The sequence below is a fragment of the Tympanuchus pallidicinctus genome, unplaced genomic scaffold (genome assembly GCF_026119805.1).
Source record: "Tympanuchus pallidicinctus isolate F22 unplaced genomic scaffold, pur_lepc_1.0 scaffold8, whole genome shotgun sequence".
Classification (NCBI taxonomy): domain Eukaryota; kingdom Metazoa; phylum Chordata; class Aves; order Galliformes; family Phasianidae; genus Tympanuchus; species Tympanuchus pallidicinctus.
In genome coordinates, this window is record NW_026294802.1 from 35355984 (window position 1) to 35382375 (window position 26392).

Genomic DNA, 26392 nt, shown 5'->3' on the forward strand with positions numbered 1-26392 from the left:
ATGTTTTATTCCTGTGGGCAGGGAAACACTGAGGTATTATCCTAGGAATCATGTGAGCATAGAAGATTACAAGAAAAATTACTGTTGGCGTATCCTCTTTAATTCCCTCTGGATTTATTACAATCACTTCAGTGAGAATAAAATCAAAAGCAAACGAAAATCACCAAAAGGAAGATGTAGCTGCTTCATGTATCAGAATGCTTTGGGAAGCATGCACATAAGAACATACCAACCTTTGTGTCTCCAAAAATGACTATCGTGAAATTTTCTGTCTCAACAAAGTCTGCTGAGCCCAGATCCCTCTTCCCAGGAATTACTCCTTTTTTTTTTTGAAATAGAAACAGCTGTACTTCATATCTCCCAGTCCATTTTCTAGTACATTGCTGGAAAAATCAACAGACACCTGAGCAGAAAAACAGGCAGCCTGGTATGTGAAGGTTCCAAAATGGTGCAGATGAAGACATGGGAATAGCCAGGGGGTTCCAGTTACAAAGATGGCTCAGGAAGCAGACAGAATGGCTTCTAATTCAGGGATCTAATCCCTCTTTGGAGCACTGTGGGCAAACATCAATCTTCTGATGTATTTCCTGAAGCATCTGTGCCTCTTGGAATCCATGGCTCTCCTGCAGAGCAACTGCCCTCCTGCCCAGCCTGTTTCCACTCATACACAGAATAGGTAAGATATGCAAAAAGCATTGCAATGGATTTTGTACACTGTAAGAGGTGCTGTTTCAAATCCTCTCAGTTCATGTACTGCTAAATATCCAGTTTAAAATTGCCCTGAATTCTGTATGCTCTTTAGGATCCTATTTGAAGGCTCTTAATTTGGAACAAACATTCTTATTTGCTCTTATGCACACTTACAAGTATAGACATGACTGTTTCCTTTTTTTTCTGCACAGAAATGTGACTAAATAAAGCATCCATGGAAGTAAAATCTAAGCTGTAGCAGATTTAAATGGCAAATGATCAGATAAAATTCACCTTTCTTTTCAAATGGTTGTATGTAAAGACCAGCAATATTCCATAAATAATTTGGCGGCAGTATATATAGTCCTGTAACACCATGGCAACAGCTTCTGATGGAGTTGTTTCATGCTTTTTCCTACTTCAAATTCTTAATTAGATGGTAAATCAGATGTGATTTTTACTGCTGGTGTAAACAGAACAAACAGTGAAATTTTAAAACCACATTTATTTTTAATACAAAATCTGTTGCACTATTACAGAAGTAAGCCTGTATGTTTACCCCCACATGCACAGATCATTCAGCATCTACAATTAAATAAAATTATATTCTTTTTTTTACCAAAACCATTGGCAAATCTTAAGAAATTTTCTCTTTGTGCTTTGTAGTCAACGTTTGTATAATTCACTTTTTGCTTCGGTTCCTGTTAGGAAAACTGATCAACAGAAAGCTCAAAGGTGCGAAAGAAGCTTATGACAGATACACTTGTGAGTACTTCAGTTGTACCTTACCTACAATATGTACATGGATGCTGCGAGGTGTGCTATGATCTGATGTAATGCATTGGCAAAAGCTGTGAATGGTTCAATTAGGAATCTGCAGTGAGAAAGCAGAACAGTTCACTATTTTGTTGTCACAGCAAAAAAAAATTAAAAAAAAATTATATTGAAGTAGATGCCTTAAAATACCATGCACACCATTGGCTATAGTACTTCTTACACAGTACAACATAAGCTTTCTTGTTTTATTTGTTTGTAACACCTAGAAGCATATAGCACCTACATTTTAAGTGTATTTACAAATTCAACAAAATATCTACATATAAAAAGCTTACTTAAAATTAAACTTGATGCAAGTTATGAAAAACCAATTTATTGGCAAATGAAACTGAGCATTCCTTCAACCATAGGTTGTTATAAAATTTATATTTGGAGGTAAACACTTGATTGATATTGTATGCGAGAAAATAATTTTGTAACTGATAATGGTAATCCTTTACCACTAAACCATAGGAGCGCTTGTCAGATTGAATTCTGCAGTTGTGAGCAGTAACCCCACACTGCTTCAGGGTGTAGATAATCCCAAAGCTGCCGCACTGGTTGGGCCGGGACACGGAGGGAAACGCACTCTGGCTGGTGAAGTTGGCTGCCTTGGTTTTTAACTCTTTGTTTTAGAAGAGCTTATAGCTTGCTGTGTAAGGAAGTAATTCACTTCTGGTTGCTTGATTACTTGTTTTAAATAAATCTTCTAAGGCCATGAAAACCTGTTGTGCTGTAACTGTCTAGAAAGTGTTTCTTTAATAAGGAAAAAAAAAACCAACACTCATATTCTCATTTGTGTAATTTAAAACATTTAAAACATTCCAATTTTCAGCACAACAGTTTCATAACACTTTTTTATTTTACAGTTTTCACTTTATGGCAATGATAGTTGTCCGCTAATCACAGTTTACTGCACCAACTGATTTCATAGTACAGTGCATTATGGAATGCATATTGTATAAAGGCACTGAATGTATTTTGCCCTGTGTTTTCTGGAATATTTTCTCTCATTTTAAAGTTTTTCTTTCAGTGACTGTACAAATTCCAAAATGCATTGCAATGCATATCTTTTATACCCTAAAATCAATCCAACGTGTTTTGATGTAAAAAATAGAACACTGTACTGCTGTAATACTTGATAGATTAAAAAGGCTATAAAGTAATAGGAGCAAAGAGCAGATAATAGGGTCTCATTAAGCATCAGCAAATGCAAGTGTCATACTAAAATCATTTAGCAATTATATACTGTACATACTGTTCCTAACTGTCTTGCAAAAAGACATATGATAGCTAGACATTGAGTCACCAATTTCACAACAATGTCCACAAAGACATTGAAGTTCTATATAATACTACTATAACACTCTAACAATGAAAATGGAATTCATACCCAGGGATTCGGCTGAGGACTGCATAACAAACTGTCCAGTCATGTTTTTATAGTGAATGTGAGAGTGTGAATTGTGTAGCATCTTTTTTCATGCATTATACCATATTTTCAACAGGAAACAAAATTGTAAGTCAGTGCTGTTTTTTTTCTGCGTCGGTTCCTTTTTTAGAAAAGTAAGGAAATCCAAGTTTCAAACAAAATTTGAATTCTGTATCTTGATTCATAGTACCATCCCAGTTGGTGTGTCACTATACCATACAGCTGTACAAACCGGCACGTTCTCATAGCATAAACACTTTGAGGTGAGGAGCTTTGTTACCTGCATGTTCATCGTACGAGAAGGAGGACGTACAAGTGCAAACAAACAGAAAACACAAGGGAATCAAGTTCTTTGATTACACAAATGAATTCATGGCATTTACAGGAGAAGGAGCCTCCGAACTTTCATTTCCTTCTGCAGGTTCTTTCTCTTTTTTACCGCTGTATTGTCCAATAAAGGAGCCATCCTCATTGAACTGGCCATTTACACCTTCTCCATAGTCAACTAAACTATCATCACTGTCTTCTTTTTTCACAGTTCTGTCTGATGGTGTCCGACTTCCTTTTTTTAGAGGTTTATGGTCCTCTGCATCGCTGGAAACACAAACAAACAAATGAAAGGAATTAAGCGATGCACCATTTTGTAAGGCAAAGTCAGTCATGCATGCAGAGTTCATAAGAAGCATGTGTGCAGCCCCATAATCCTGCAGTAAATCCACACACATTGTAGAGACAAATCAATATGATGCAGTTGACATGAATGCATGGTGTAGTGATGGTTTAAACAGAGAATGCCTTCAGTGGAAGGTGGGTTTTTTGTGGCTTTCTGTTTTTATTTTTTTCATCGTGCATGACTTTTCAATGGTAAGACTTGTGCCATTGGCTTGGAAGCAATTTAGATGCAACTGCAAGCATTAAGAAAGGGGTTGTAAAGTTACAAAAAAAAATTATTTGTTCTTCAAAGTAACAAGGTTCTGATGTGCTGTGAAGTTAGTCTGTTAAACTTCTTAATTTCTTTGACTCCTTCAACACGAATGAAGAATGAATTCGGTTAAATGGAATATACTGTTTTTCTTTACTAGTACAAAGAAAATAACAGTGCTGCATTTCAAATAATTTGTTACATAATGCAGACCAGACTTACAATTTTTAATCTTACCTTTCAAGAGACCTACATATTCCATTAAAAGGGTGCAGAAGAAACAAATGAAAATAGCCTAAGAAGAAAAGCAAAGTCCATATCCTGATAGTGATCAGTATTTTATCATAATAAGTTGCTTTTAAAAATGCTAAAACGTTTACTGCATACAGATAAATCAACAAATTCAGCTTACAGTAGCTAGAAATGAGCAGTTAATAGCATGCTTAGGTTTTTTATTACTTATGAGATCTCAATCCATAACTGATAACATGTTCAGGCAATGACGATGGTGATTTGGAGCACAACAGGAAAAGGCAAGGAAAGAAAGGCAGGGATGAAAAATCCATTTAGCAGAGTACTGCAGTCAGTAGAAAAGCTGCAGCACCATCAGCATCCCAAACAAATTTGTAGCTGTGGTAAGCCTGCATTTTGTGAAACAGATGCAGCTGGGCTCTTTTAATCCTCAACACTGCACTTCAGTCTCAAGAGGAAGATTTCAGCAGCAGCTCCAAATCATCTCCAACTGAAAAACACTACTGGTAGTACTGAAAAAGCACTCTCTTACACTTTGTCTTAAACAAAACATGTAACTTTGTATAGGTACCAAAGAACAAACAATTTTTTTTTCCTTCATGACTTCCATCTTAAGGAAAATGTAAATAAACATGTACAGAATATTGAGGAAATGAAAATACATAAAATTTACATTATTAGACTGCATATATGTTCAGCAAACTATTTTAACTGTGTAATTCCTATAAACAAATACCTTAGATTGTCCAATAATGTATTTGCTTTTGTTTTTCTACTGACTCTCTCTAAATATCCAGAAAAATCAAAACATTATAGCATATATAAGGTCACATATTATAGGTTCACTGGTAAATGCTCTATCGAGAAGTATTTCAGCAGCCCAGTACATAATTTTCCATCCAACTGATATTCCTTATCTCAACATCCTTTTTTTACTTTGGAAAACTCCACGTTTTCACATTCTGAGAGAAGGACACCTCTAATACGCTTGTAACATTTTGGTATTTTTAAAGCATAGAGGAGATTTTATTTTTCTATGCATACACAAAAGTGGCAGGAACATTTATCTTATTAAAACCTTCATGTTAAAATTAAAATGTACAGAGGCCAAATACACTTGACTGTATTGGCTTGACTTTGCTTTTCGTTATTGCTGTGTACATGGCATTAGGATAAATATCTGATCATTGATCTTGTGTGCTCATTGCAAACATACAGGTTATTAACACTTAAATGAATTCTGCTCCGAAATGTCACTCATGCAGCAGCAAAGTGCAAATGTTTGTGACACTGCAAACGCGAGCAGATTACAAAGACAGATCATTTTGGAAGGATCTTGTATGTAAAAGGTAAATAAAGAATAGACTATTACAAATCCTAAGTGTGACTCTTTTAGTCAGATAGCAAAGTATTTTCTTCATTGTTCTCCTCTGAGGGCAACAGTCATTAAAACAGGCTATACAAAAGCAATGAAGACCAGACCCTCACATTGAATGATACCAGGTCCTACTCCCAGATAAAAATGACCTGCAGTGTTTAATGACTTCTCAGTCATAGAGTCATAGCATTTAGCAAAGAACATTGCTTCATAACTGCTTATGCAGTAACATTTAGGAATGAAAGCAAATTAAAAATGCATTTGCACCCCATCCAAGTGGTCAAAAAACTGTAAATGTTCTAAAGCGTGATCCAATCCAGTGTAATTCACTAGGCTGGAAATATAAAGTAAGTAAATAATATACCAGTACTGTACTAAAAATATCCACATTTCAGACCTTTTTGTGTTTAATCCAATAAAACGGTCAATTTTAATTTACAACTTTGATAAATATGTAAATAGAAACTTTTCCTTTGTGTTGATCTTTGCTTCTTTTTTTTTTTTTTTTTGCATTTATGGAAACAAAATTTATTTATTATCTGAACAATAAAAAAAAATCACAGTTGGTTGCATTCTGTCTGTAATTTTTCTAGATATTAACAAGGATACAGATTCTACTGTCTGTATAATTAAAACCAAACAAAACTGCAGATTTACCCAGGAGTGTACCTGCATGGGTGCTGGTATAAGAGCACAGTTACAGCAGGTGTAAAATCAAACCTCAATCTGGGGATTCTTTCCTCTTTTGTGCCAGAAAAGTCCAGAAAGAAGTTCTCCCAGGCTCTGGCATTGAAAAAAGAAGTGGGATTATCTAAGGTGCTTTCCTTTCCCTTTTTCAGGAAAAGGAAACACATTGAATGGGGTCTTGATTCTTTGCCAAACTGGATTATAACACTTGTATTAGATGAACACAGTGTTTTGGGTGAGGGAAAGAAAGGGAGGATAGCTGAGAAACCAAAGAGGAGAGAGGAAAAAAAGTGAAGACCTCAATATTTTTGACAGCATTTTAGCAACCCTGGGTGTGCAAAACAGAGAAGGGACTTCTGGCACTCTGGAGAAATGAATGGGTTTTCTGTGTGCTGCCAAGAGGCAAACTACAAAAGCCACACAGTTGTCCCGTTATTAATATTGATGTCCAAAGAATTATATAACACTTTACTCTTTAGACTATATAATATTGCAAAAACACATTAAGGTCAGAAATTTTGATACAGTATCTGCAAGATTTTCTAATGACCGTTCATAAAAACAGACCAAAATGTAACCATCATAGCTCACACTTTCTTTTAGTTTTTGTTTGTGCTTTTGCTTGCTGACTTCTAAACTTATCTAAGTGTAATATTCTGAACTGAAACAGAAAGTACAAGTTGGGTTAACTAAAATTATAATGGAAAATTTAAGAAGTATTTTGAAATGTGTCATGTATGCAGTGCTGACAGTTAGCAGCAAGACAATCAGTACTGGAATGCAACAAGAGATGAGAATGTAACTGAATTTTATCTTCATATCAGAAGACCGGGAAATGAAGATTAGGGATACCTTCTCTATTTGTTGTCTTATAAATATTTTACCAGCTTTTTAAGGATGAAAGTTGCTCAATAAAGACTGAAATGCACCTGACATTTTGGTATGTACTAATATGTATCAGGCATTTCATGCCATTTCAACAAGAATTTGACAGTAAGGCAGACTCTAAAACTCTGAATACTTCTCTGAGATAATTGCTAATACATATTTCTTTTCCCTCCTAGTTGTATGAAACACACAGTAAACTTGAAGACAATGATTAAGAGAGATGAAATATGGAGGTAAAAATAATGTGTAAATGCAAAGTACAAACATTTTTTTAAAAAGTACTTCCATTTCACAAAATCATCAGTTATTGAAAGAAATATGTACCTTGGAATCTCCTTTCTTCTTTCAACTTTTCAACTTTTCTTCCTTAGATATGGGTACATGCAGCAACCAGTCAGAATGGGGAAGATGCCTCTGCAGTCCAGCAGGCAACTAGTTCCCACTAAACTTTGTCACATTCATAGACATGCAAAACAACTCAATATATGGTTAGCAATATACTACTTTTCCTTATAGCGCAGCTGTCAGATGAAAGGCAACACAAAACAAACCAAATGGGTAAAGCATTCTGGGATATTGGATGCAGAGGGAGGATGACGAGGAAGAAATTTGTTGGCAATGAACTTCTTGTTTTGTGCCTTCAGGTCAACACACCAGAAATATTCAAGTATAAGCACACAGAGGCACAGAAGTATGTTACACTGTGGCTTTGTTGTAGATTCCAGGACAACCTCTGATCCAATGCCTAATGGACATCTGCTCACACTCCTTAATAAGAGATCCTGAGGATTATGCAGATTATACTTTTCACTATACTCTTACACAAATAATTCAGATTTCAAAACTTCGTACTATTTCCAATCTACCTAAGACAAAGGCACATCTATCTTGTTGTTTTTTTTCTGAGCAGATTTTCTTTAGCATGTTTGTAATCTTCAATCATGGCAGAAGCTGAAAAAACCGAAGACTAAGTTCCTGGCAGCAGGCTGAAAATGTTGTTAGCTTAAGAATCTGATCTACTCCTAGTGAAAAGTAGTAAAGAAAAATCTGCTTGAGATCAATTTAATCAAACTTTCCACTCTTGCTATTTCAGGAGAAAAACAGTACAAAGGAAAAAACAAAGAACTGATTTTAAAAAGTAGGTGACACAGATGCTCAAGAATTAAAATAAGAACCATCAGAGAAAGAACGCGTGTGTGAATGAGGACACAATAAGATCACTGCCAAGTCCAATCAGACTATTCAGATACAGCAGGAATCCTCCAGGGGCAGTCTACTGACATCATCTGCAGTGCTAGGAAGGATCAACATTATAACTGTTGTGAGGCACAAATCATTGCTAGGTTCCCCTGGAAACGAACCTAGGCTGCAATAAAACAGCATAAAAATATTGTTGTATGTAGAAAATATATCCTCATTGCTAGTCAATCTAGACAAAGCAGGAAGACTAATGTTATCTATTGGCCTCAGAATTCTCCATTAACCATTTCCAGAAAGTCTCCCATAGCATAGCTAGGAATTTCTAGAAAAAATAATCTGTGTCAAAATGATGAAGAAGGGAGTCAAAGGAATTCAACAAAATGTGCAAATATCCTGTGTAACCACAATAGCAGTCAGCTACTATAGACGCCTTATCCTGCTTGATCTTCTTTTGAAGACAAATACTCTGGGATATCATGTAAGAAGAGATGCAAAAAGCTCTATTTTCATAAAGCTAAATAAGAAATATATGCCTGCAAACTCTCCCCACCCATGAACCAACAGGTCTATAGATGCCACTTATTCCTAATCTCTTGATTTATGACCCAGGACAGAAATTTGGGCTGATTTATATAGCTACACTGACCGAAACAGGAGCTCTGTGTAGTCTTTGTTATAAATTTAAATAAACACATTTACAGCACTTGTTGTACTTCCTGCAGTTCCTTGGTGTAAACATTGTCCAAAATTCACTTTTTTTTCCAAATGAGAAAACCACTGGGATTGTAGAGAAATAATTCTAGAGGAACTGTGCAGTATGCTGTGCATACTGTTCCAATCAGAGGAACACTCTACATCCAGTCAATCTGTGATCCCAGAAACATTATTTTTTCCTCCATGAGATCAGTATGGAAGAAAATATGCTCTCAGAAGAAACATCATGGAAGACTGCAACATTTCAAACAAGTCTTAGCCACTCCAAGAATACCGTGAATACTAGAAGCTGCCAAAGTGCCAAAAATCTTCCTATGACTTCTCTGGGAAATCATAATTAGCAATTAAGATTTAAGTAATTTAATAATTTAAATCTTATTTTGAAATAATACATTTTCAAAGCATTGGCCCTACTTGCCAATATTGAAATATTGAAGTTTATTCAGCATAAATTTCTGTATTTTTCAGCCTCCCTAGTTCCTGAGAAACGATGATAGTTTTAGCTGTTCTTAGAAAGTTCCTCTTGATGGTCTGGTATCTCTTTGAAAACGAGATGTCCTTTCATAGCTGGCATGAAAAGATTGTGAGACTTTGTATTTTCCCTTTCCTCCTTTAAACTTTGGAGGAGAACGAAAGGAACTCTGAGACTTGTGAGGATAAGAAAACGAGCTGCCAAAAGAGCATTTTTTTTTCATCCGATGTAAGGAATGTTTGTGTTCTGCAAAGTCCTTCAGGATCTGGACCAAGGATTCACCAAATAGCTTGCCACCAGTGTATGGTAGAGAGAGCAGCTGACATCTGAGATCTAGTGATGAGGTCCAAGGACGCAGCCATATAGCTCTCCAGGCTACTGTGAGGCATGCAACATTTTTAACTGTGAGTCTAAGAGAATCCTCAGCTGCATCATGGATAAAGTTAGCTGCAAGTTTACACAGTCTGTGCTTCCTCTGTATGGCACCAGATGGGACACATTTTCTTTTAACTCTGGCTTGTTCTTCCTCCAGCCATAATAGTAATGCTTTAGAAGCATAAGTGCAGTAGATAGACACTCCAAGCTGGGCTGCAACCAGACTGAAAGATCTTTTGATTTCTTCTTCAATTTTTCTATCAGTAAGATCTTTAGGGAGAGCATCCATGTTAGCAGACGTTGAAAGCACAGAATCAGCAGTAATCAATGGCCTGTCTACCGTAGGCAAGGTCCCCCACAAAGCAGCTTTATCCACTGGAAGGGGATACAGCTTATGTAGGATTTCTGGAGCTTTGTGTTTTGCCTCAGGATTACCCCAGATCCTACAGATGAAATTTTCCACTGTTGAATGGATAGGAAGTGCATTATCTACCTTGCCTTCTTCAGATAATACAGGCATTTCTTCTGAAGGGCATTCACCTTTGGAAGTTTTCAGCATTAACACCCTTTTAATGTGCTTGAACAGATAACTCTGATTTTCCATGCCAAACTTACGTTCAGCATCTGGTCCTTCTTCATCTTCTGCAGGGGATTCAGATGACACCTCATCATCTTCAAGGGATGAATCAACCTCCAAATCCTTGTAAGCATCAACTCTCTCCTTCCCAGAAGTTGCTTGATTTTTGATACTGCCTATTTGATCAGACTCAAAAGTTTGGGAACTGCTTCCCATTTCTTCTAGAGGAACCACTGGAACTTCTGTAATTGGTATCCTAGGATGCTTTATTGAGTGGGACCTAGTCTGTGCCACAGAAGTTATACTTTGTCTGGCTGCTGTGAGTGCATCCTTTAAGACAGTAGCTAGCTCAGGCAAAATTACAGATTTCATTAATGAATTCTTTTCAGATTCAGAGAAATGAGTAGTAGCAGAAGGTCTTACCTTCCTGTGTTTGGAGCTCTGAGTGTCTTCTGAATCTGAGCTGTAGTAGTCTGGGGTCTGGCTGAACCGGTGCAGGAGAGAAGAATGCTGCCTTGCCAGTGAGCCATGAATTGAGTTGCAGCTGAGGGGTTGGTGGAAAGGGTGTGGATGTCCTGCCTGAGAATTTGAACCCTCATCCAAACCCATTATTTGTTGCTCAGAAGCATGACATCTAGAGCCATGCCTGTATATCCATTTGTCTGACCTCTTTTCCTCTTGGCAGAGGGAAGCAGAGACAGAACTAGCCCTTCTAAGCTCTGAAGACTGCCTAGCCTTCCTCCTGGTGAAGGAGGTCTCTGATCTGACGTTGGAGTATTGATCCCCTGACCTTCTGAAGAAGCTGGATCTGTCAGATCTCACAGACTTTGCTTTGGTAAAGACAGGGTCTGCTTCAGAAGAACTTGCACAGCTACCTTTTCTTTTCTTTTCCTTGTCCATTTTCTTTCCTGTCCAAGCAGACATGGACCTGAAGTGATGAAAAAAGTTCAAAATACTGCGATTTCCAAACCTTTCAAAAATCACATTTTTGTTCAAGGGAGACCCTATACCCTTTGTCCTCATAAAAGCACTGCATCGTGACCAGTGCCATGTGAGACAGGCAAACTGGGAACTGAGAGACTGCAGGGATGCTGGGCTGCAGAGAGAATGCCAAGATATCTTCTGTAATCTGACTGGTTGCTGCTGCTGCCCTGTCTCTAAGGAAAAAAGAGGAAAGCCCAACATAGACTAATTACACAGAAATACATTTTAGAAAGGAGTTTTTGCATGGTAAATAGGATAAACATATGAACAAGTCTGTAAGCTAGGCATCCAAATGTCCATTTTCACCAGACAAGTGGTATATAAATAAAATCATTTAATAAAACACTATGTGATTCTTTAGATTGACTTAAAACTCTTCAATATGGAAACAAATTCAAATTCTGCTACAGGTCACATGTGAAAGTAGATTTCAATAATTTTAGTCTAGACCTGAGAAAACATATATTCAAGTCACAGAATTTGTACAATTATGTATAAGGGCCAGCTTCTGCTGCTGAAAGTTCCAAGTACTGAAAAGCAGAGGAGTGATACATGAGAATGCAAACTGGACTGCATAGGAAAATGTATACAGTACTTATTTACATCCGCTTCCAAATGCTGCTTTATACTACTGCTTTTATCAGCTAAATTAGATTAGTACATATGCACTTAAGGCTGTAACAAAATGGCACACAAAAATGATTAACCTAAGAACAGAGTAGAGCTGTTTGTGTTTTTTTTAAAAACCACAAGTAAGAACAAACAGGAACTGTTCTTTGGTATTCAGACTGGAAATCTAATGCAGCCAGATCTATATGCACATTTCCCTTATGTGAGAAAGCTAAAGCAAGAGAATTTTTCTTGGAAAAACTGTTTTGCTTTGTTTTTTTTTAATCTGTGTAAGTTAAGCATTTTCAAAGTCTTAAAGGTTGTTCACAATAATTTTAAACACAGTAATACACAGTAATACACAATACGTAAATAAAATATAACACCATAGACATATTTAGAAATTAAGAACATTATTTGAAAAATTGTGGTTCAAAAGCACCAAATGATATGCTGTTGTTTTATTTAATAATCTATACTCCCATGAATGGACTTGCCAAAGCATGCTTCTTATAATGTCAGGAGATTCAGAAAGACTACTTTTAGAATGAAGGAGGAGAGTCAGGAATAAGAGTGTTGTATGCTTTGAATCTGCTTTCTCTGTTTCTTGCACTGAAATACATGGAGGGAAGATCTGTTTTTTCCTGTAGGACATTCCCTCACCTCCATGTTTAACGCTGCTGCCTTGTTATTAGATTAAGTGTTACCATTAATGGCATTTTAAATGCATTTGTTTTCCAGGTAGTGGAACACAAGACTGTCTTTATTAAACTTCAATTAGAAATGCATTTTTAAAAAACATAATGTCAAATGTCCTCTAACTAAAAGGTTGAAAGCATACTGTATTTGATATTTTAAGTACCTGAAACATGGGTTTATAAAAAATCTCCCTTTGATTCCTCCCTTTGAGACAACTTTGTTTGAATCTGCATTTCAGCTTGCAATTGTGGCTTTTTCTCAACTCTCAATTATTTAATCTCGGACTTTTTTTTTCTTATAGCATAGTTGAAATGCTATCTACAGTTCTATAAAGCAGTGGAAGCAGAATCTTTCTCAACACTGAAATAAAGTTAGTTTTGAAATTGCAAGTGTGATATTGCATAAAGTACATGTGATATGAAGAGTGAACACAACAAACCACATCAGCTGCTCACCTGTATTCACCAAACGTTCCATCATCTTCCTTCATAGGCTGTATTTCTGGATCAGCATGTGCATCCTCCTTTTCTTTCACTAAAATATTTGAAATAATAACTTTTATCATTAAACAGCAAGGCTAGATACCTTAAGACCCTAATTTCTCAAACCAATCAGATTTGGCTAGAATACGATTTGAATAAAAATAATTGATTGAACTGGAGCCTTAGACTACTGCATGTTTTCTTTTGAAGAAAAAGATCTGTTAACTACAGAATTTTATCTTAATTCGAGTACAAAACACTGTGTCATCCTGCATGAATAAAACTTTTCCTTTCTTTCATTACAAAATAAATACTTGTTAAAAATACTGAACTATTTTATTTTGAGTTATTAGCAGAGCTATTGTTTATTGAAATCTGAATATCCACATTGCCCATATTGCCTCTTGATATTTCTCCTACATCAACTGACGAAACTGAATCAAATTCACTTGTATTCACTGCTTGTTTCCTTCTGCTTTCATGTCATGCCCTAACAATGCACTAAAAGTATTGCAATAGAGTCTCCAGGAAATTTTAAACACCATTTGAAAAATATTCATGTTGGAAAAGAATAGGCTTGGTCTGTTCATTATTTCTTTTCTTTCTATGACATGATCAAAATCAAAGGAAAAACACATAAAACAGAACCTAAACTTAACACAATCTTATCTCTTGCACATCTCTATTACAGTTTGCATTCACTGGTAAGACTGCATAAGTCTTGTGTTAATTTTTGCATGTAATTTGTCTCCATGCAACCATGCAGCACAGAAACCTGCCAATATCTGAGAAGATAAATCTTTACATGAAACATTCCTATAAATTAAGAGTGTTGTCTAAAATAATATACTGGTCAATAATTATCTTCATCATGGTTTTCTTTGTCTTTCATTTCCTTCTTTTTTTAATATTATTTTTACCATCATTATTACTGTTACATTATTATTTTTATATGGATATTATTATTACCTTATTATTACCTATTACTTATATAGGATATATTTCAGTATATCCAGTATAATATAGATATATTTCCATAATCCAGTATAATTGGATTATACTGCTATATAATCCAATATATTGCCTCTTATCTTTTATTCTGGTTATTTCCACACTTAATTTGTACATCCCCAGTTTATACACTGTTGATTAAGATGATATGAATCATTCCTCACGATAATTCATAACATCTTGAAATGAATCTGGCCGCTATAATTTCATATTAAAATAATTCAGTACTTTTTAATAGCCATCGGTATTCTGAAGATGACATGCTAAAATTAAGACAAAAATAATTTAATATGAGTTCTAAATCAGCTCTTTCTGGTGAGTTAAAAGGCTAAGCTTGGGGCATGCAGTTCTGGCAGGACGGCCAAGTATCCCAAAGAAAGCTCAACCCTCTTTAAAGTGTTAATGTAGGGTAATAGAATCAATCCTCTAAGGATGATTGAGAAAACTCTTTTTAGGGACTGAAGTTGTCCACCAGTAGGCAGATTGCTCCCAATGAGCCTACCAAACAATAGAACTGATTTCTCATATATACAATGCAATTGTGTATAAACTAGGGGCAAATGTAATCTGAGATCTGTGATAAATGGATTGATTACCAGGAGATAATTTTACTTTTATTGTTACATATCGTACCTGGATATTTGCCACCTTTATTCCTCCTTATGAAGCAAACAATCAGTAAAATCAAGATAAGAAGTGCAACAGCACACATAAGTCCAATGAACCATCCTTGAGTAGCAATGTCTACCTGCCGACTTGCCATTGCTGGAGAATAGAAAAAAAACATTATGAGAATGTTTTACCTGCATTAAAATTCTATGTTAATTAAATAACAGTCAGTATACATCATTTATTAATTAAGGAATAACACTTGCAAAAATTAGTATTAAGAAAAGCAGTGATATTGTATTTAGTGAATATTTTCATTATTTAAAATGTTTGCAAGGAAAAGTGCACAGAACTTATTTTTGAATATATAAGAATTCTGCCAACTTTTTTCAACATTTAGGCTTAGCAGCTATTTTGCAAAACATGTACTGTCACATGTACTGTCACTGTACACATACTGTCTTGCTTTTCACGAATTTCAGGACCGTTTTCAACCATTTTACATTAACTGAACTACTGAAATGAAATTGCAAATTGTAATTCACACAAAGACTTAGATTGCATTACTGAAATGAATAAAAAGGCAATACACATTAGCTACTGCACACCTATTAGTCAGAAACAGAAACAGATGGGTCATCCAAGACCATAACATTCAATTACAACTAAAAATCAACAATGAAGCATCCTTTAAAGCCTTATTAAGCATAATAAGTGTTCTTCCTCTCCTCAAATGTGTACAGCATCCTAAAATTTATCATGATTGCCATAATTTAGCATTAGTGAGAACTTAACACAAGGCAATTGGGAAGCTTTTCCTTTACACTGTTTCTCTCCAAATGCTGATTCTATTTGGAAAATAATGTAAACAATAAGGAAACACTACAGTCAGAGTGAGGAAAGAAATTATCTGTGTGGTTTGGTGGCTGGAACTGCTACTAGTCTTTAACACAGTAGGAGGATTTTCCTGGATAACCTTATTTTCCACTCTCCTACTTGGAAATACACTGGCCAGCGACTGGCCTTAGGATCTGCTGTTGGAAAAAAGCAGGAAGGGTAACAGAAGCTGGAAATGTGAGCTATAGACAGAAGAAGACATGAAGGTGAAGTAGATGGACATCCACTGAAACCTTATCTATTCTCCTCCAAGCCTCAAACCCAAGAGTTTGAAACTCTGTGGAGAGTCATCTCTGTCTTGGGAGACATAAACAAAGATCATCTTTCCACATGAATGGGGAAAGTCACGTGCAAAGGTTTCCTATGCATAGCTCATATAGTATTTTGTTTCAGTATTACTTTTTTTCTGACTTCATGAATTAAGCAAATTTTTGTAAGGACCAATAGATCTCAGCTTAGAAGACACTTTGCACTACAGTCAGATTGTACCAGGGAGCTGGGCTTGATCCTTATGGGTCCCTTTCAATTTTGATGTTCCACAAAGTTATTTGTTCAGTGTATCAGCTCCCATGGCACAAGATTTCACCAGTATCCATTAGGTAATGTCCATGAGCTTTCTTCTAGTGAAGTGGAGGGCATAATGCACCAAGAGCTTTACACACAGAAATGTGAAAGTCATAGAATCCCATAAAGATTTTCACCTCTCTTTGAGAAGATGTGTCTTTAAGAGAAAACTCATAGGAACATATTACAGAGAGTCCATTTTCATTGGAGCACTGACTGTCCAAGCTCAGTGAACCACGAGTCCACGTGATACATACACCACACACTCTCTTCTCCTTACAAAACATGGAGGGTACAAACTGGTAATAAGCCCATGCTTGCATCCTTTGAGCAATACTTGAGTCTTGCTTGGCAGACAAGAGCTGACAAGAGACTGTGCTAGAGTGGCAAGCACACTAACAAGAAAATGTAACAGTTGCAGGTCAGAATTCAAGCCCATGTCTCAGTGTTATTTCTTAGTTATTTCTTAGTTATTTCTTAGTTAGAGGCTGAAATAGCTAGCTTGGAAACATCAGCAGCATAGGGTCCTAGAGGGTCTTCCTCAGGCTGCATGAAGACTGTAAGTACTTCTGAGTACTATTTTAACAATTTTTACATTAAAATGTTAAAAAGTCTTATGTGTGTATATATATATATATATGTATAGCTTATATATATAATGTTTATATATATACATTTATACCTTATATACTGTAAGTATATAGATATCAATACAAAGGACAATCTTAAACAAAATTACGAAGGCAATCTTCCTCTGAACTGTAATATATATTAATATTATATGTAATATATATTTTGTTTTCATACTGAGGTCAAAATTATTTGGAGTATTTTACATATGCATTTATAATAAGGCATTAAAGGTTGTATAATAAATACTGTAGCAAAATGCAAAAGCACATTTAACATTCAAATGTAATAAAAAATAGCAACAAGCAAAACAACTCATGCATAACAGTATTTAAGATAGATGGGAAAAAGCAAAGATGAAAACTTACTTATGCAGCTTCCTGTACTCTTTAACTTATTATATATCCAGTGAGAAAATGTTTCTGGACCTCAGTGCAACTTTAAAAATGGCACAGAATTTCCTATGTACTCTAAGCAAATCATCTGCCACAGGCAGAAAGACATTTACTGCTGCTGAACTGCTAATAATGCAGATGTGAATGCAATACACTACTGGTATGCTTAAAAAAAAACCAAAACGTGCATTATGAAGGTGTTCTGTAGGAAAACTTGCTAAAAAAAAAAAAATGTGGCAATATGCCGAATATTGCAGTTGATTTCCTAATTAAGGAAGCATTCCACACTCCAATATTTTTCTTGTTATCTACTTCATTGTTTGCAATGTTTAAAAGTATGATCTAGATTAAAGACAGTGTGACATACATTTTTTCTTTAAGAAATCACACAGAATCACAGAATTATAGAGGTTAGAAGGAACCTCTGGAGATCACTGAGTCCAATCTCCTGCTAAAGCAGGTTCCCTAGAGTAGGTGGCTTTTGAATATCTAGAGAAGAAGACTCCACAACCTCTCCAGGCAGCCTAAGTTCTTCCTTACATTCATAGGGAACTTCTTGTGTGCCAGTTTGTGCCTATTGCCACTGGGCATGCTGAAAAGAACCTGGTCCCATCTCCTTGACACCTTGCCATTAGGTATTTCTAAGCATTGATAATATACTTCAGTCTTCTCCAAGTTGAACAGTCTCAGACTTTCCTCATAAGGGAGACATTCCTTAATCATCTTTGCCAACCTCCTTTGCACAAGATCCCTGTCTTTTTTGTACTGGGGAGCCCAGAACTGGACACAGTACTCCAGATGTGGCCTCACCAGGTCACAGTAGAGGAGGAGGATCACGTCCCTCAAACCTGCAGGCCATGCTCTTTTTAATGCAGCCCAGGATACCACTGGCCTTGTCAGCCACAAAGATGCCCTGCTGGCTCATGGTCAACCTATTACTCACCAGGACACGCAGGTCCTTCTCTGCAGAGCTCCTTTACAGCAAGTCAGCCCCTAACCTCTACTGATGCATGCAGTCATTCCTTCCCAGGTTTAAGACTCTGCACTTGCCCTTGTTGGACTTCATAACACTCCTCTCTGTCCAGCTCTCCATCCTGTTCAGGTTTCACTGAATGACAGCACAGCCTTCTGGTGTGTCAGTCATTCCTCCCAGCTTTGCATTGTCAGCAACCTTGCTGAGGATGCACTCTATTCCTTCATTCAGGTCATTAAGATGTTGAACAAGACTAGACCTACTACTGATTCCTGGGGATCACCACTAGCTAAAGGCCTCTAACTAGACTTTGTGCTGCAGACTGCAACCCTCTGAGCTCTGTTAATCAGCCAGTTCTCAATCCACCTCACTACCTACTCATCTATCCCACACTTCCTAAACTAATCTACAAGGATGTTATGGGAAACTCTGTCAAAATCCTAGCTGAAGTCCAGGTAGACAACATTCACTGATCTCCCCTCCTGTCTTGACATAGTAGAAGACTGGATTGGTCAAGCATGGTTTGCCATTGGTACATCCATACAACTACACCTTATAACCTTTTCTTCCTGCTGTGTATAACATTAGATCAAGAATCACAAACAGTGCATATATGTATATGCATAAAACAATGTCTTTAAACTCCTTTCAAATCCCCTTCTTCCTTAGTAACACAAAGACATGAGCCAAGGTTCATTCACAGTTATGTACAGAATTCCTTATCTACCAGTTCAGTTTGCTTTGTTCAGGAAGATGCTTTTGGGAAGGTTTTCATTCAGCTTGTTTTAAGTTACACAGACTTGATCCTTTCTTAACTCTTGATCCTTTCTTAACTGCTGCTTCAAACTTCGGATTTTGTGTATTTGCATAAAATACTACCTATTGCCTTTTGTACTAGTTGTTGGCCCTGGCACAAATAAACTCTCTGCTTAGCCCATGCAAATTTGTTTGGCACTGTTATTCAGCACTGTATTTTCAAAGCTTTCCTGTAACATAGTAAACTGTGATCAGAAATGGAAGAACAGATAGCAAAAAAAGTATATGATTTTAGAAAGCGTTCACATTCAAATTGTTATATTCATCATTTACTTTGTTGTCTTGTGATTATTACATACTGTTCAAACATATGTCATATTTAAACTGCTTTCTTAAATCATAACATTCTGGAATTGGTGATGCTACAGCTAAATAACTATGCATGGATCAAAATGCTTGGAATGAGCAGCAATACAAATAAATAAAAATAGCTGACCGAGAACATGCTGTGATGACAACAACATATTCAGCATTAACATAAAAAAAAAACTTCCCACAGAGCTCCTCCTCCAAGTGAAATGAACAAGCATTACTGATTTGCTTATGAAAAAATTACCACTGCACTCCTTTTTAGTATAATGATATAGAACTTAAGTAGTCTTGCTGACTCACAAAACACAGTTTGTGAAATCAAAATAATTATAAAACCAGTATAAAATTGGAAAATAAACATTTACAAGTAAAAATCTCATAAGAGGAGTTTAAATTGCATAAGACATCAAATTCTGCACTTCTGATTAAATGCTCACTTTGGAGCTAATCAGATTTTTTTTTTTTAATTAAATCTGATGATATGCAGATTGTTAGATTTAACTGTATATACTTAAATCTAGTAATGTACACATTATTTAAATACAACAGTCTAGTTATATTAATTAGAAATAAATTGAATAGGTCATCTTTGTGCACAGCACACAGATGGAGTGTGAGCAATATCTTGCCTCTAACATAAAGAACAGAGAACACAGTGAATTGAAAGGATTAAAGCATTCATAATTTACATATTAAATGTGCTAGCAAATCTAGGAATTTAAAAAACAATTCAACATTGCTCTAAAAAAAAGAACAAACAAAGATGCTGGCTACAACACGTCTGAGCTAGAAGCAGTTCAACGTTTCAGCATGTGGTCTGTTGAAATTCTGACTATGACACAGAATTGGTACGGTGTGCCTCACCTGGACCTGTCTCAAACAGATCCTCTGAACTCCTAAAACCAGACAGGCCCTCAGCACCAACTCGGACTTTATATGCTGTTCCTGGTGTTAAACCCTTTAACACAAAGAAGCTTCGAGAACCATTTACAATTTCTTTTTTCCAATCTTCTTTGCCTACAAAAATTTTGGGAAAACAACATATTGGAATTTTAATTTTCTATTTGTTACTGCAAGTTTCTAGACAGAATGCTATTAATAGTTACTTGACTAAGGTATGGACTGGCTGAACAAAAATTATCTCAAAAAATAATAAAACTGTATAAAATTATGACTGCAAATAATATATTGCATGCAATATATTAAGTAAGACACTGTAGATTAATTATGAAACTATTTTAAACATTTGTTCCACTGTACTATAGAAATATTCTCATTTATTTTCTTTAAAGGCCTATTGAACTTGCAATTATAAAACACATTAAAATAGATTTTAATCATTTAATTAGATTACACTTCTGTAGCTTTGGATAACATTTACTTTAGCACAGAAGTCTTACTCTGTAATCTGAATAGACCATACTTTCTGACCATCATCTTCTTTTCCCTGTAGTCTTAGCTACTTCTTGGACTAATATCCACAAAAAATGCATTTACATTCTTATTTTCACATTATCTTAAATCATAACTTTAGAAGGACAGAGTATTTGAATAGAAATATTTTGGTTTTATTAGGCAACTATCTGTATTCCAATTGTCAGCAGCGTTCTCAAAGATTAAAACCTATTTTATGCCAAAAAAAATATGCAAGTTGGTAGATACCTTGTCTTAAGGTTTGATTGAACAAAGAAGATTGTTTTTATTGACTCTTTTATACTTTTTTTTTTTCCTAAATTGGACATAACTTATGAGAGCAGTTATATCCCATTTTAATGTACAAATTCATACTTTTACACATGTAATCACTGCATCATAACCAATTTCAAGCAATCTTCTTTTTTTAGAAGTTCATGTTCACAATAATTTATACAATAATACAAAGGAACAAAGGCTGATTTTCTATCTAATCACCAAAAAACTACTACACATTTATATTATCTATAATGAAAATCATTTGAGCTCCTAATCCAGTTAAAAAAACAAACAAACAACAACCACAAAAAAAAAAAAACAAACAACAAAGCTTCTAAACATTTAAGAGCTATCTTTAATACTGGGTCAGTTTAGGACCACACTTAAAAATCTTTGAAAATATATCTGAACACTTAGGATAATTTAATGAAATGACTTCTTACTGCCTGCTACACCATATTCAACATAAAAGTTGGCATGATCTGGTCCCTCATACTCCCAACTGATATTGGCATAGGTCTCAGCAGCAGCTGTTGTAACATTTCTGATCCTTGGATAAAGTGGTTGCACTGAATATATAATAGAAAAACAAAGCAGAATATGAAATTGTGACTTCATACACTTAAAAAAAAAAAAAAAAAGATTTTAAGAAGTTACTATGCTGATTTATATCACATACAAGGAAAGTATAGTACATTTGTCATTGCTTTCTTTTTTGTTGTTATTGGAAATTAGCAACTAAATAGCATGCATCATTGTATCCTACGTAGCTACTACACTGAAATTAGAAAGTAAAGTCTAAGTACTCTGGTGAGCATGCCCTATATTGTAAAAAGTGCCAAACACTTAAAAATACCTAATTGCCAAAGTCTCAGAAAACACTATTCATCAAGGAGTAAAATGCAGACAGCTGGAAGATGAGAACATTCTTGGGGCAATACAAAATGGTAGGAGAGAATGGAGGTAAGAAGTTTGGCACACAGCTCCCTTTCCTCCCCTTGTCACAGAATGGACCAGAAATGCCTCAACTGCAAACCCTCTGCAGGATTTTTTCTCTATTGCTGTGATAATGATAAAAAAGGAACACAATACCCTTATAGAAAGTTGGACGGACAGTATGCATGACTGGGGAGGTTGCAAAAAGGATTTCTGAATATCCTTCACCATCAGAGGGAGTAGGAAAGAAAAAAATAAACAGTAAAAACACTTCACATCAAAAAGAAACATTTAAATAACACAGTAAAACCTTACCTGTTAAACGAATAACACATGCACACTCTACACTCATGCAGGATTTGATTAGTTGTACTTGTTAAAATATGAATGGCTAAGTGATACACATGTATTTGAAAACAAATGGAAGAATGAGTGCACTGAGACCCTCACTTTTGCAGAACATTTCTGAAATCACCTTCATTGCCATTAAGGATTCACTGCACCTTCACACACTGAAACACTACGTATTGGAAAGCAAATATCAAAATACTCTGGTGTGAAGGACTCAGTCACTGGAATGCAAATTCAAGAAGCTGTGCATGTTAAAATACAGCATTTTATTGCTCTCATGGGACAACAGTACTTTGCCCACATCTATGAAAAGAAATTTGTTTCTCTTCAGCATCTTGTAATTAGTCACATCTTTGCTCATTACTTAATTTTTTGTTTTCCAATTACACTCATTACAAATGGACACATACCTAAGTATTTTTGGTTTGTATAATATCAATAAAAATATATTAAAACAGTTTAGTGCAAACACAAAGGAGATGCTCCTCAAAGGCATGAATTTACTTTTCAATGAAAATGCCTTACTCTGTTTTCCACTAACATTTTGATCCTGCTAGATATTTTTTTTCCACCAGAAACAGCATGAAACACTACAGATAAAATCTTAGTCTCATGAAAGACAAAAGTGACTGAATTCCAGTGTCTTCATCTGTACCAGAAAAGAAAATGTGCCCACTCTCAAGAAGTTGCTGCAAAGATTTTATTCACATACTTAAACTATTTTCTCCTCAAAACAGGGTGGCCTTGTCTATACAGCTGACTAGAAGTAGTTCCAAATTAGATTCAGATAGCCTATGGCTTGCTTTGGCATAGTAAAATAAATAACTCCTATAAACAGAGTAAGTAATATGAGTAGTGCATCTAGAAAACAATTGTTTCTGAGAATCTTTAAAAAGACCTCTATGATGCAAATTCCATCAAATCTGAAAAAAATTGTTCTTGTTATTATAAATTTTGACAATATCAAGCATTTTACTTCATAACTTGCTTATTTTTTTTCTTAATTCCACTTCAGTATTACTCGTACAACTCTTCAGTCTATATTAAAAGAATTACTTCCACATTTGATGTCTCTAGTGCACATCTATAAAAGTACATGAGGTATATAAAAGTGTATAAAATATACACTTCTTTCAACAACCAAAATTATAGCAAACAGACTTATTTAAGAAATTAAGAATATACTTATTCTCTGTAAACACAATAACAAGAAAGCACAAGATTTTAAAAAAGTCATTGAAGACACTAAGTCAACAACAAAAGCATTAAGGAATATCAGGCTTTGGTAGAGGAAATCAGGTCTGTAATGTAGTGCATGTAGTGCATGTGAATACACTATAGTAATGCAAGGAGATTAGACTCTGCTTGTTTGTGCCACCTGAAGGTAGCAAGAAAGCAAGCAAGCTTGAAATTTACAAAGGTGCAGAATCTGTGACTGTTGCAGCACTGGTTCTAATGATTCCAGCAGGTCTGGAAATTTTTAGTTAAGCCTATGGATATGCCATATTTACAACATAGATACACATATTAGAAGTTAAAAGGTGGCTGATGCATCCTGAGGCGATGATAGCCTGACATTGAAGTAGTTACAACATTCAGAGCTTGTCCCCAATCTATCCAGTGGCAGAACACTGTGATTTATAGCTACACACAACGCTGTGCACCAGTTGTGCACTGACGATACATCAGTTGTGCACTGTGCACTGACAAAAGGCTCACATTAAAAATGTTGGAATTGGGCTGTTAATAATTTACAGTTTTTATATGGACCAACTTCTGTTCAGTTCCTCTGTTCAATCAAGATATTTTAACCCCACCATTCAATGCAAAATTTGGCTGGCATCTCTGAGTACTGCTTCATTCTTCTAGTGTAATATGGCATTCAAGCAATTTCCGATGTCGAGAAAGGCCAAGGCTCAAAGTAATGTTTTCCTGTCTTTTCAAATTAATACTATTGGTTGTTTTTTTTTTTTCTTTTTTTCTTTTTTTCTTTTGTTTTGTTTTGAGAGAGAGAAAGGTATTTAATCTTTCAGCCTTTCCAAAACAGAGTTCATCCAAATAACAGTTAACCTTAGACTGCAGACTTAATGGAATTTAGTAATTTGTGATAAGAGATAAGAAAGGATCTTAGCAACAGAACAGATACTGTCTCTGAAGACTTAGTTTATCAGAAAAGTAAATTAAATATTCTCCAAAGTGATTAAACTTTAGTAGGAAGTTTCACACGATTCACTAGATTTCTTGGAAGAAATGGCTGATCTGTGATAAACTCGCACGTGAGGACTCTTCAAATGGAAGGGAAACATCAAGCAATGTGTTGCAAAGAATTATTTGAAATGCACATACAAAGCGAAAAGTAAACTCTAAGAATGTTCCCCTGTCACACACACGAAAGAAAAGGTGAAGAAAAAAGGTGACAGATTCTTTCAGAAGCTGTAAGACAAATACAGAAGGGGTTTACTTTTATTTGCTTTTTAACCTACAACTTTTACAATAGGAAATTCAAGCCTCAGTATAACAGTAGGACTGAATTCCATTTCTGGCACTGAACGACAGGCATTAGTCACTTCTGAGGCTATTTAAGCCATTGCAAGCACCTTCCTACAGTGTACGAAATACAAAAGACAAAGAAGAAATGCACAAAATAGTTTCACTGATAAACTTAAAGCATGCACAGACTTTCTCTGAAGTCTACAAAGCGGAAGATATTTGCAGGAATTTTTACACTGCAGTGATCATCGTTTTCTCTACTCCAGCATCCATAGCACAGGCATTTTTCATGGTAGACTTAAAAGAAGACAAAACAGTAGTACTGCTTAGCAAGCTAAAATGAAAGAATCACCTATATGTACCATGGAGGAGGCCACAGAGAGTGGCTTAAGGAGCTATATAAAAACACTGTAATTCATGTGAAGAGAAAAAACAGCCTGAATTTGTTACAGAAAAAATATTGAAACATGATGAGAAATGACTCAAAAAGGGAGGTAAAACAGATGGCAAGTAGGGAAAATGATTTAAACAAAAGCATCTGTATGGAACAAAGAAAATTGAGAAGATCCTGTCTTCTACAAACACATTATTTACAAGCTCAGCTGAGAATGATTTCTAACCTAAAGAACTACAAACTAGAGACTCAGAAGAAAAGTGAAGTTTCAGACTCAGAGGCTGATCTACTTGTTTTCTTCCTTTCACAAAATTATTTCAATCAGTAATTCTTGAGATGCAAAGCTCACATGAAGAAGGCAGACCAGACAGAAGTACCACATTGACAGGAAGTGTTCATTTCAATTGAAGTTTCCAACTTTACTTTCACTGCAGTTCAGGACTGCTAGTTATCAGTGTCTGTGTACACACAGAGCACAAGACTTTGCTTTTAAATTATAGATATGGACAGCATTAAAGAGAAACTGAAAAGTGAAACAAGAAGGCTTGCTAAGTGTTGGTGCAGGGATGTAATGACATGGTAAGACTCCCTACACTTTGGCAAACAACATAACGAGTCCCTCTGACTGTTCATGTTAACCAAAAACTTTTACTTCTACCTCATTTATATTCTTTTCCTTCCTGCATAGTCCATTCATTTAAAAATTCTCATGGAAGAGGGTGGGAAGGATTTCAGCTACTTCTATAACTATTTTATTTATTTTACAGGTAATCAGGTTCTTTTTTCCTAATTTCCTCTCACATCTCATGTGTTGTTAGATGTAGATGCCAACAAACAGATGGCAATAGCAATCCTCACTGCTTACCTAGTACTGGGTATAATGTGTGGTGTTTTAGGCAGTTTTCAGACTCACACACTTAGAACAATTTGCTGAAAAGATAAACAATCTTTCTTTGTAATGCCATGATTTCATTAAATATGTCATGCATAGTATTGCACTATTAGACAGGAAAAAAGACAGCACAAGTCAAATTGAGTATGAATTATACAACATGGTTGCTTGCTTGTTCACAATAAAATAATCTCTTTAATGATTTACTCATCTGAGCTTGTGCAACAGTGACACAAATCTCGTTAAGTTTTCC

The 26392-nt window shown here is 35.5% G+C and overlaps 1 protein-coding gene across 19 annotated transcripts in view; it reads right to left on the bottom strand.

Moving 5' to 3' along the window:
• Window positions 1-1175: 1175 nt before the first annotated feature.
• The window catches only part of NRCAM (neuronal cell adhesion molecule), a 141489-nt gene continuing 116272 nt past the window's right edge, over window positions 1176-26392 (bottom strand). For 5 of the 19 annotated variants that reach the window (XM_052668497.1, XM_052668488.1, XM_052668487.1 and 2 more), the window contains 5 exons: window positions 21520-21645; window positions 20249-20401; window positions 14822-14953; window positions 13151-13229; window positions 1176-3532 (listed from right to left, as the gene is read on the bottom strand). In XM_052668497.1, the coding sequence (XP_052524457.1) occupies window positions 3295-3532; window positions 13151-13229; window positions 14822-14953; window positions 20249-20401; window positions 21520-21645 (728 nt within the window). In that variant the 3' untranslated portion in view covers window positions 1176-3294. Of the gene's footprint in view, window positions 3533-4097; window positions 4156-9105; window positions 11332-13150; window positions 13230-14821; window positions 14954-20248; window positions 20402-21519; window positions 21646-22168; window positions 22235-26392 lie in introns of those variants that run through there. The other 14 variants (XM_052668494.1, XM_052668492.1, XM_052668490.1 and 11 more) reach the window with 6 other exon arrangements.